This window comes from Corvus cornix, chromosome 2, assembly GCF_000738735.6.
Source record: "Corvus cornix cornix isolate S_Up_H32 chromosome 2, ASM73873v5, whole genome shotgun sequence".
NCBI classification, from domain to species: domain Eukaryota; kingdom Metazoa; phylum Chordata; class Aves; order Passeriformes; family Corvidae; genus Corvus; species Corvus cornix.
The window spans coordinates 8,406,697-8,418,666 of record NC_046333.1 but is presented as its reverse complement, the minus strand read 5'-3'; the positions used below and the strand labels follow the sequence as shown (position 1 = coordinate 8,418,666).

The 11,970-nt window shown below is 57.1% G+C and overlaps 1 protein-coding gene across 1 annotated transcript; it reads left to right on the top strand.

Moving 5' to 3' along the window:
- The first annotated feature begins 6,542 nt into the window (after positions 1-6,542).
- On the top strand, positions 6,543-10,016 carry MNX1 (motor neuron and pancreas homeobox 1). Its single transcript, XM_039549758.1, has 3 exons — positions 6,543-7,146; positions 9,179-9,339; positions 9,433-10,016. The coding sequence occupies exons 1-3, from the start codon at positions 6,543-6,545 to the stop codon at positions 9,766-9,768; spliced, it is 1,101 nt and encodes a 366-aa protein (XP_039405692.1). The 3' UTR covers positions 9,769-10,016.
- Positions 10,017-11,970: the final 1,954 nt, after the last annotated feature.

Below are 11,970 nucleotides of genomic sequence, written 5' to 3'. Positions count from 1 at the left end.
TAGTGAGAGCAGTTCACATTGAGGTTTTACCACATTAGGTGCTTTTCTGAGCCCACCATGAATGGGAGGGACCTTTGGAGCCCTGGCCAGGAAACAATAGTATTTGTCACATTATTAATCTGCCCTTATGATCCATCTTTTATCCTTCCTGGCATTTATGTTGTTCCTCTGACATGCACACTGGAGGCCCAAACAGTCCCAGAGCTGAGCTGCCTGAAGGTGAAGAAAGGCTTTGTGTGTATCCTGGAGAGGTGACAGGTGTCCCAGTCTCCATCCACATGGATCTCTTATTTCTCCAAATAATTCCTCTAAAATAATTACAAGAAGATTTGCCTGGTTGGAGAGAGGGTCCCATGGAGGCAGGGCTGGAGATGGAGGCTGGAACCCTCTGAATGTGGAAACTCAAGGCAGCCTCCAAGTTCTCTGGACCCTGGCACATTCCTGCTTGAGGGACCAGGGACACGAGGTGAGCTGGGGACAGCAAGGTGCAGTTCTGCCTACTACAGGTGTGACTCTGTGCCCAGGTTTTCGTTGCCCAGGCTATCGGGGAGAGGTCTGGCATCACCCCAGATGTGGGTGGGGGAGCAACTTCTCTGTGATGGGTGTTTAAGCACAAATCACTGAAGGACCACCCAGAAAGCCCCAGGATGTCCCAGTAACTGTGCACAGACAAGGTGTCTGAGACACACAGGCCTCACTGTGGCCCCCAAGCCCTCAGGTGCTGGAGGGTAGGATGGGATGGGCTGGACCAGGGAGGAGGCATCAGCTGAGGGATGTAGCAGTAGGAGACCGGGGGTGTTCATGTCCACGTGCACTAAGGGGGATCCCCACGGGGACAGGGGAGCAGGAAACAAAGTGTGTCCTCCACAGTCCCACATTGTCACAGCCCAGCCATGCTCGCCTGCCTGCTCAGTGATTCTGGCAGCCGCCTTCCTGGAGCCATCCTGCTCCTGGGAGGCTCCTTCATCAGCTTTATGTATTTTCAGGTGCCCCCATGGGCTCGTGGGGTCCCCCCAGGTCTCAGAGCATGGGGTCCGAGCCAGCCCAGCTCATGGAGAAGGTGGGACTGCATAGAGTCTGTGGCTGCTCAGGGCGGGGGGCCTGCGCCAGGGGCAGGATGACCCCGGAGAGGAGTTAAACAAGATCACGCATGCTGCCCAACCTGGATTGTCTTTTAGGGCAGCTCTCACGGGTCCTTCCTACACAGGAGAGGGGAGCAGAGAAGGAGAAAGAGCACCAGGTCCGCCCATCTGCTTCCAACACAGTGGGGACACACATCCCCCTCCATCCCTTGGGCGGTGCTTTGGGGGACCCTGCAGATCACCCCGGCCAGGAGAGGGCTGGTTATTTAATACCTCACTACATATATTTGATATATATTTAATGGCCTCTCTAGCTTCCAACCCAGTCTCCTGCACGGGACAGGCAGCAAGGAAAAGAGGCGTCCCTGCGCAGCCCCTCAACCCTTTCCCCTGCGCTGCCAGCACTGGGGGGGCTGCCAGGGGAGGGGGGCCGGGGGGAGCCCCAAAGGCGTTTTGCAGCCCCCGGAGCTGCACTGGAAAACAAAACAAAACAAAGCAAATCCTCAGCTTTCCCCCCGAACGGCCCGGTTTGCCCGCAGCGCCGGCGGAAGGAGCAGCGCAAGCGATTTTCAGAGACTCGCGCTGGGCGCAGCCACCGCGGCTGCATGCGGAGCGCGGAGGGGCCGCGGGGCGGCCGCTCCCCAGCGCGTAAAACACGCGCGGTGTTTCCCAGTGATGCATTCAGCCAGATGTTTAAGACGTATGAGAGAAGAGTAGTTAAAACCCACATTATATAGTTCTGCCTAGTCTAAAATCGCACGCGCTGACCCATATATTTTAAACTGTAAACGGACTCCAGTCACTTAAAATATTGCAACGTCGATAGGACTAATTAATTGGAAATAAGAAACGAAAGAATACAATTAAACGAGGAGAGAATCATTTTCTAATTTAATAGCGGGACATTTATAAAGATCACAAGCTAAAAGGCATCGAATGATCCTATCGACGGAGTGTTAAATCAGCACAGCTGGAGGCGGGGTACGGCCCCGGCCCCTCTCCCTCTCCCCTCCGGGCCGCCGCTCCCATCGCCGCTCCCGCGCAGAGCCGCGCTCCGGCCCGCGGAAGCCCCGCGCGGTGCCCTCAAATGCGGTGATGTTTTATTAGCCCCCATTTCCTAACAATAATTTATTGCGATAAAACAGACACCCGAGGTCCTCTTAAATTGTCTTTTCATAATGAATAAATTTAAACTGGCTAATTAATATATAAACTAACCCAATTTGTCAGGTTGATTTGTATTTTAGTTAATTGTGAAAGTAATTACCACACGGGCAAATTAACAGCTTTCTGGAAATGACCAAGGCAGGGTTTTTATTTCCTTCCTGGGTGAAGAAAATTCATTTTTCCCAGCTCTTGATGTGATGAATAAAAGTCATAAATCTGGGTGATTGGTGCAGGCAGAGTCTAAATGGCTTCATATTTCATTTTAGGTTTAATAGAAATATTCATGCTCTGTTTTAATGAAATTAAATTGAAGGGGGGTGGACTGAGAGGCTGTCGGTCGGGCTTAAAGGGACAGCACACACTGGGTGGGCTTTTTGTTGTTTTCTTGTAGATGAGCAAAAACTGTCCAGCGTCTGTTATTCCAGACAAACCGCGACGGGAGCAGGAATTGCAGCACCATCAGGAATAAATTTAAAATATTTGTTTGACATTATCTGAAAAAAAAAGTCTAAAGCAATCCAGGCAAAACTTTGGGAGATGGCTTGTGGGGAAGAAAAAAAGAAAACAACCAAATAACATCTAGAAAAAGTATCCCGGCCTCCTAATGCAGGGCCAGCTTTTTGTCCAGATGTGGGGTCTGAGGTGAAGGCAGGGTTTTGGCAGACCGGCCCCTCTCTCCAGCTCAGACATCTTGGGGTGCATGAAAAGCCCTTTCCCCTGGAGGGATGGGAGGAGGCAGTCACCTCCGAGACCCCAGGAGGAGCAAGGTGCTTATGGAGACCCAGCCGCCTTTGGGACCTGCCCAGAGCCCTCCCAGGATCCCCAATCATTTTCCAGGCAATAGGAAAAAGTTTGATAACGCAGAGGCATTTTCTAAGTGCCTGAGGGTGTTCGTCCCAGCCCGAGCACCCGGCGGGGCTCATTTCCCCCCAGAATGGCCTGGGGCAGCCCCCCGGCCCAGGAACAGCCCCGACGCGGGAGCCGCCGGCAGCCGGGGCTGCTCCGTAATGGATCTGATCTGTGACTTGTTGATTTCCCCTGAGCAAATAAGGCTTTGATGCAGTCCCGGCGAGAGTGGTTAGCTGATGAATTGACAAAAACTAATCAGCTTTATTGGGAAACAGGTTAAGGGCAGCAGAGTGTCAATAATTCTCCGCCTGACCCCCTCATCCATTAGGAGAGGCAGCTGATTAGACCGAGAAGACCCTGTGCTTTTTGCACTGAAATTGCTTTCATAAACTCACCATTATTAGCAGTCAATGCAAGCGACTAATTTAGAGGAGACATCCCGAGGATGTCACATTTATCAGGGAGGTTTATGTATCATTATCTCATTTACAGAATGTCGCAGTGTAATATGTGTTTTTGGCAATAACGCTGGCCCCGCGCCTGCGGTTTGCAACGGCTTTGGGGTTACCGGGGGAGTTAATTGGGAAAAATGAGGGACACCCCCATCGCAGGACTCCGGGTGCTCCGCTGTTCCCACCGGGATTTACCCCAGTGTCCCACACCGCCCACTGCGTGCACCGCCCCGGCTTTTCAAAAGGCGAGATAGGCATCTGTTTGCCCACGGCCGGGGCAGCGGGGTCTCTGCTGAAAGGGACCACCCGGAGGTGTCGGGGGAGCGCGCTCCTTGCGCTATCTCCGCCGAGATAACCGCGTATTGTTGGCTCCCGGGCAATATACTGGATCAACACAGGTGCGGGAGCCGCGGGGAGTTCAGCAGGCCCGGATGCCCTGCGGCACCTGTGGGGACAAACACACGGGACGGAACGGTGCGGGGGAAGGAAAAAAAGGCTTTAAAAATGACAACAAAAAAGAAAAAGACAAGAAAAAAAAGGAAACAGAGAGCGGGGAGAAAAGAAAAGAAAAGAAAAGAAAAGAAAAGAAAAGAAAAGAAAAGAAAAGAAAAGAAAAGAAAAGAAAAGAAAAGAAGCTTTTTGAAATGGTATTCGTTAAAAAAAAAAAAAAAAAAAAAAAAAAAAAGGAGAAGAAAGGGGAAAAGTCTGAAAATCGAAATCTCCAAGCACTAAATATCCATCAGCCAAAAGATGCGACACCCGGGCTGAGGCGCGGGGTGTCCAGACGGGGCGGCCGGCCTGAGCCCGCCCCGGGGGCGGTGATGGACGGGAGTCGCCTAGTCCCCCGCCCCCGGTCCTTGTCCCCCACCGGCCGCCCGCGCCTTCTGCACCATCGCCACCTGGAGAAGCGCTCACGGCACCGGTCACCCTCCACCGCCGGCCGCTGCGAACCGCGCAACCCTCCGGCAGCGGACACGCGTCCCCACCAGTGTCCTGAGCGCAGCCCTGCGTCCATGGCTCCCTGCTGACTCGGTCCCTCCTTCCCAAAACTGCCCCGAAAAGGGGCCACACGCTGTACCCAAAGCAGTCCCCCTGTGTACGGGACAATCCGCAGCCGCCACGCGCCCGCGCAGCCCCGGCGCCGCCGGCCCGGGCATCGGGACCTGGCACCGACTTTGCCCGGGGCGCCCGGCCGGTGACAGCCGCGTCCTCGTGTCCAGCGGGCTGGACACCACACATTGCAGGGGGGTGGCCCTCATCCCTGGCGGGGCCGGGACGCAGGGAAGGAGGCGGGTGCGGGTGCACTACCCTCCTCCTCCTCCGGGATCGGTCACAGGGACAAGCCCCTGGTCCGGCCACTCGCTGCTCTGGGACTGCCCGTGCGTGGGGCAAAAAGTGCCAGTCAATGGGAAACGTGGGGCTGACTGGGATGCCCGGGGCGGCTGCCGCGATCCCGGGTTGTTTCCCTGGGGCCTCCCCAGCCCCTCGGAGCCCCGGCAAAACCGAAGCGGCTCATGAAAACGATCCTGAGACTCGGTGTCCCCCTCTTCATCCCGGGAAGCGGGGGGCTCTGGGGTCTTGTGCGGCTGCGAGGCTCGACCCCGGCCCCCGCGGCGTGTGCGGGCTGTGCCCGGTGCGTGTTGGGGTTCCCCGGGCGGGAGCGGCTCTTTGGGAGCATCCGCTCTCCGGTGCCCGTGTGCGGGTGTTGTGTGTGTGCGTGTGGCTCTGCTGTGCCACGCGTGTGCATCGTGCCAGGCCTATGCACAGATGCCTCTGTGTGCCTGCTGGAATTGTGTCTACATATCTGTCCTGCTTGTGTCTGTGTGTCTGTCGTGCGAGTGTGTCCGGAAGCTCCAGTGAGGTCAAGGGGGGGAAAAACTGCAGAAGAAAAGGAGAATTACGAGGGCACTGAGCAAAGGGTGCGTGTCCGTATGCGTGCCTGTGTGCACACCCCGCAGAGGTGTGGGCCTTCCTCCCACGGAGCAGCGGCAAGGAGACAGGGCCAAAGTTGTCAGATATTTTGTTGGCTGTGTTGGACTCCGTTTCTCTTCTCCATTTTTTCCCTTCTGCCGTTCTTTTCCCCTTTTCCTCTCCTCTTTTCGTTGCTTTTACTTTTCCCACCCCAGGGGTATGGGCCGGGAAGCACAGCGCACCCTTGTTGTGGTGGCCCCGGCCGCCCCTGGGGCACAGCTCTGCCGCCCCCCGGGTGCGGAGCGGCCCCTCCTGGGGGGCTCAGGGCGACGGAGCCGCGACTTGGGCATTTCCTGCAGCCGAGACCCTTCTGCCCGGGGGAGAACTTTTGAAAGGAGAATGTGTTTGCCTTGGCAGCGCTTCGTGCCGCAGCCTGACCTTTCGCTCACACGGCCGGGGCGAGGGTCCCCACGGCCCCTCCGGAGAAACGGGACCCTGGTAAGGAGAGACCTCTCACCCCGCTCTTTCCCTTTTCTGTCCGAAGCTGTTTGCCTTAGATAAGCAGGTGTAATAACGCTGTTGACAGACCCGGGATTTGGTGGCAGGGTGACTCCCTGACCCGCAGGTGTTTATTCTTTCCGACTCGTTAAAAAGCGGCCGGCGGCGCGTTTAAGGCAAATATTTGCCGGGTGCGGGAATGGTGGAAAACTGTCACTGGGCACACGGCGGAGCCAGCGCGGCCGGCGGAGAGCCGCACACTCGCACGGATGAGCGGGCTGCATCCGCGGGGAGCAGCCGGTCGCCCCCGGGCTGTCCCCACGGGTGTCCCGGGCTGTCCCCCGGGGCCGCCGCCCGCAGCGCGGGTGTGAGGAGGGGCGGGCGCTCGGCGGTGACGGGTGGGCGGCGCGGCCAATGGCGGGCGAGGCCGCAGCGGCGCGGGGCCAATGGGAGCCGCCTGCGGCCCTTGAAGGGGCGCGCCGCGGAGCGCGGCCGCACTGCCGCCCGCCGCCGCCGGGAGACGCGGCCGGCCCGGGGCAGCCGCACGGTCCCCCGCCCCCAGCCGCCTCCCGCCGGCGCTCCCATGGAAAAATCCAAAAATTTCCGCATCGACGCGCTGCTGGCTGTCGACCCCCCCAAGGCGGCGGCGGGGCAGAGCGCGCCGCTGGCCCTGGTCACCTCGCTGGGTGGCAGCGGTAGTAGCAGCAGCGGGAGCGGCAGCCCTCCGTCCTCATCCTCCTCTTCCTCGTCCTCTTCATCCTCCTCCGAGCACCCCGCCGGCGGCCCCGCCGACTGCCTGCGCACCGACAGCCCCTCTCCGCCGCGCCTCCTGGCCGCCCACTGCGCCCTGGTCCCCAAGCCCGGCTTCCTGCCCGGGACGGGCACCGGCGCCCACCCGCACCACCACGCCTCCGCGGCCGGCATGGCCCTGGGACTGCACCCCGCGGCGCCCGGCGGGCCGGGCATGCCGGCGCAGGCGGCCCTCTACGGGCACCCGGTGTACGGGTACTCGGCGCTGGGCGGGCAGCACCCGGCGCTCTCCTACCCCTACTCGCAGGTGCAGGGAGCACACCCCTCCCACCCCGCCGCCGACCCCATCAAGCTCAGCGCCGGCACCTTCCAGCTGGACCAGTGGCTGCGGGCCTCCACGGCGGGCATGATCCTGCCCAAGATGCCCGACTTCAACTGTGAGTATTTGCCTCTCTCCTCACGGCAGCCGCGCCCCCTCCATCCCCTGTCCCGCTGCAGGGGCCTACCGGGAGCTGCTTCCTTCCGAGAGGGTAGAAGTCCCCTCCTGCCCCTGCCTAAACAAGCTGCGGACTTAAACTGGAAGCGACGCTTTTATTTTTTGAAAAATTATGTTAGAAGAAATAAACAGCGCTCCGCGATAGGAAACGGGGATGTGCGGTCACTTCTCCATTCCCGGCCCTTGAGGAGCCTCGGACAGTCTGGCCTCTCACGGCAGGTTAAACGGGAAGGTGATAAATTGCTCCCTGCCTTTGTAAATGCCTTTTCTCGCCGTTCCTGGAGGGCAAAAGCCGGCCGGGGAGGGGCCGTGGGGGTTGGTGGGGACAGAGCAGGGGCAGGAATCTCCAAAATCCCAGTTTCAGTGTAACCCTCCGAAAGCGAGGTGGCAGGTCGCATCACTCACTCACCGATCTTAATTTTATTTCTCCTGCATCGGGAATAGGCATATAACAATGATGTCAGGTCTCCTAGGCAAAGGGATGTAGGGAGGATCTGGGATCTGCCAAAAACTTGGGGTTCTGCGTTCCCCGGGGGATAATGAGCAGGAGAGAAGTACAGTCAGAAGGGTTTAGATTTGGCCCAGGAAAGGCTGGGAGTGCTGAATGGAACCAGGCAACCCCGGAGTCCCAGCAAACCGCGGTGCCGAGCTCTAGGCCTCGCGGCGATGGGGAACTTGCGTGCATCTGGTTTAAGCAAAGATCATTTTCGGAGGTGTGAGCTCTCGGTGGGAATGGCCGGTTTAACAATACCGGAGGTGTAGTTTTACGAAAATCATGCCAGGAAAAGAATTGGGATTTTTTTTTTTTCCCCTTCTCCTGCTCTACACACACATTCGCAGACAAAAAAGTCCATTGTTTTCCCTCGAATTGGGGTTGTTTAGACTGGAACATTCAGGAAGAAAAAATAATTAGGAGAGTTGTCAGAGCCCTGCCTCTCAAACAAGGGGCAGAGGGGAATAAATAACCGAGCGAAACGAGCCTCAGAAAATCGCACCGCAGTGAGAAAATCTCCCGGGCGCTGCGGCCAGGAGCGGACACTGTCCCTTTCTTTCTGCTGCTTTAGCGAGCTGTCTCCAACCGCGGCCGGGGAGCAGGAGCCGCCCTTTCCCAGATTTTTTTTTTTTTATTATTATTTTCGAAACCAAATAAGTCAAAGTATCAAAATACTTTGAGAAATGGGCAGTAGCGCTGCTGGATCGCATGCTCAGGGATATCGAGGCCTTCGAAGGGGCTCAGTTCCCGCTTGCTCGTGGCTGAGTCTTTTTTGGTTTGTTTTGGTGGAGTTTTTTTCCCTCTCTAATAAATCCTTAGTTTTAATTATTATGTTTTGAATGAGGAAAAACACGCCTTCCCCCCCCCCCCCGTTTCCAAGACCGTTTTCTAGTCCTCGCTGCTGATTTACTCATCGAGGAGCGGCTGGTGCCCGGCGCTCGCAGGGCGCGGAGCGGGCCCCAGTCTCGGTCCCGGCCCTGGTTCCGGGCCCGCCGGAGTTTGTGCCCGCCTGCAATCCCGCTAATCAAATGGATATGGGCGGGCTGGGAGAGCGGCAGGTTTAACTAAAACATTAAATGGGGCAAATTGCCGCTCCCTGGAGAGCCCCGTGCCCCTTCGCCGCGATCCCTGGCTTCGGTTTATTGTCTCGCGTTTGTTAGGCTCTTGGGAAATCAAGAGACATATTTTCCTTTATTTAAGAGATTTAATTTAATTCTTTCTTTTTTTTTTTTTTTTTTTTGTCCCCGTGGGCGATCCCCTGACACTGTGGAAGCAGAGAAACCCCGGAGCCAGAGGGCCTGGAGGCTGGAGGAGATCCCTGCCTCGGTCCGTGCTCCGGTGGATAATGGTCCATCCTTGCTTCAGTCTCACACGCAGAGTCTTTCCTGCCTCCCCACTTCTCACCGCCCTCCCTGCGGACGCACGGCCGCGGCAGGGCGGCTCCGCGCTCACCTCCGCGCTCCCCCTTCTCCTTTCCTAGCCCAGGCGCAGTCCAACCTCCTGGGGAAGTGTCGCCGGCCCCGCACGGCCTTCACCAGCCAGCAGCTGCTGGAGCTGGAGCACCAGTTCAAGCTCAACAAGTACCTCTCCCGGCCCAAGCGCTTCGAGGTGGCCACGTCGCTCATGCTGACCGAGACACAGGTGAGTGCCCCGGCCCCGCGGCGAGGGGGGGCGGCGGTGGCTGTCCTGGCGGGCGGTGGATGAGGGGATGTGTTTGTGTCCCGTCTCCCCCAGGTGAAGATCTGGTTCCAGAACCGGCGCATGAAGTGGAAGCGCAGCAAGAAGGCGAAGGAGCAGGCGGCACAGGAGGCCGAGAAGCAGAAAGGGGGCGGCGGCGACGACAAGGGGGATGAGGACCTGCTGCTGCCCACCCCCGAGAAGAGCGGCGGGAGGAGGATGCGGGATCTGCCCGATAGCGAACCTGAGGACGAGGAAGAGGAGGAGGAGGAAGAGGAGGCGGCGGCGGCAGCCGGGAGATGCTGCCCGTACCACTCCTCCGACTGCTCCGAGGCGGACGAGGAGGACACGCAGCCCCGGGGCCGGCACGGAGCCCCGGCGCAGCCCCAGTGAGCCCCCCCGCACGCCCCGCTCCCTCCAGCTGTCCCACCGCGGGGGAGTCCCGCCGCTCCTGGTTGGCACCGGTCCCGCTCCCGCCTTGCTCTGATTTCTCCCTGCTTGGAGAGGGATGGAGAAGAGGATCCTCCGCATGCCGGGCGGGGAAGAGGATTTATCATGAATACAGTGTTATTATTGACTGAAAAACAGACAAAACTTGAGCTCCCCCACCCCCCCATCCCTGCCCTCTGGAAGCGCGTCCCTTTCGCTGAGTATTGGAAATGTTTTGTTCTTACTTATATATCGGGAAAACTGTTTATGTCATGAACGTTAAAACTGCTGGAAATCTCAATACTGTCTTTATTTTTGTATATCGTATTTATAAAAAAAAAAAATTTACCTCTACTTATGCATGCTAAATTATTCCCCAGGTCCTCCGGCCCGTGCGATGGGGTGGAAAATAAACGGCGTTTTTTACCGGAGGTGTTTGAGCGCTCTGTGAGGGGAGGATGCTCGCCGCTCCCGGGCCCGGGGCCTCCCGGTGCTCTGGGAGGTGCGGAAGCGCTCGGGAGAGAACGGGGGGAACCACTTCCGACCCGAATTTAGCCCAGTGCCGCCACTGCCGTGTACTGTCTGATATCGGCGCGGCCTCAGCACAGGGGAGAATCCGCCCCCGGCACCAGAGCCGCGTGTCCCAGACAGGTTTCGGGGAGGCAGTGGCGACTCCCGCCGTGCGAAGCTTTTGGGAGCTCGGGGACTGGCAGGGGCCATCCCCTCTCGAGGGGCTGGGGCCTAAGAAAGGAGGGAGCAGGGCCGTTTTCCAGGGGCAGCTCGCCTTCCAAAGGAGCGAGCGACTCCCCTGCCCTCCCCGGTACCGAGGACAGGACCCCCCACTCCCTCCTCCGCCGGCGGTGGAGCGCGGGGTTTCCGATAACTGCGGGATTTATCTCACCAATAAATTCGCAGATCAATTAATCCCTGTCACGGCAGCTCTTCCCCAAATCAATTATAGGGAATTTAAATATAATCACTGGCTCATCCCCACCAGCTCGGGGCCACGTCTGGCAATTCATCCCCGCGGATGAATTACGGGGCGGCTCCGCACCTCGAGTGCCACTGGCTCGTGGGGCACTGCTCCCCCTCCTAGCCCCGGAGGATGAGGATGAGGACCTCTGAAACACAGAGCTTTTCCGCTCCCGTGCACTTTAAAAATAAAAACATAATAATAATAACTTTAGTAAAGATATTTTCTACAAACTCTACTTTAACCTTTCCTATGAGGCCACAGCGTGGCCCCTCTTAACAGCTTCTGTAAAAATCCGCCCGTGAACCACAGGCTGGTGAATGCATGAGATTATGGGATGAGATTCATGAAGGAAAATGTTATGCCTCACGGAGAGCTTCAGGTGGGGCGGCCGGAGGTGGCAGCCAGGCATAACGCGCGTAATTACCAGCTCACCGCCTCCGCACACCCACTGCCCCGGGGTGACACACCAAAAATCACGATATGTCATCAATCTGAACAGATCCCATATGTCAAAAAACTTGATTGGGATAATCTCGATTTGGATTTGACCGATACCTACCCCCTTGCACGGAAACAATCGCATCGGGGGCTCTGATTTAAATTTGTAAACGATTTTTCTCTTGGGCACAGGCTGTGGAGAGTTCAAGGCGATAGAAAAATAAAGGCATGAGTATCTGTGTGACTGAGGCTGCACCTTCGTGGGTGAAAGGCCGTGCAGGAGCGCGCAAAACCCGCGTAGGGCCGCAGTGGCTCCTCTGTCTTAATCCCGGAGACACGTCCGAGTTACTCACTGTCACCAGGATTTACCTCTTTAGACCTTAAAATGTCTAAACCGTATCAGTCTGGAGGACACATTATCTTAAAAAAAATACTAATAAATGAAATATAATGCATGCTGTATACAACAACAACAACATTAATAACAATAACAATAATTTAAGAGACACCTGAAATCACACCCCCCCCCCAAAGATCCTCCTTCAGTCATTAATTTCCAATTAAATACCCACTAATTAAGATGGCAGACGTGCCCCACCGGGCCAGAAATATCCTGTATGCCCAAGAGGTGTGTGTCCAAACTCGTCTCAGCCCCATGAAAACCAGCCTAGCGGGTACAGGCAGCTATTCACGGACTCGGTATCAAAGTCCTACCGGTGTATTGTGTCTGTCTCAATAAAATTAATCTCTTT

What these genes read in the sequence shown, in the direction of transcription:
- MNX1 (XM_039549758.1), top strand. Translation starts at nt 6,543, where the DNA reads ATGGAAAAATCCAAAAATTTCCGCATCGACGCGCTGCTGGCTGTCGAC. An exon ending in CAAGATGCCCGACTTCAACT is followed by an intron (nt 7,147 to 9,178) that starts GTGAGTATTTGC and finishes CTCCTTTCCTAG; the next exon opens with CCCAGGCGCAGTCCAACCTC. An exon ending in TCATGCTGACCGAGACACAG is followed by an intron (nt 9,340 to 9,432) that starts GTGAGTGCCCCG and finishes CGTCTCCCCCAG; the next exon opens with GTGAAGATCTGGTTCCAGAA.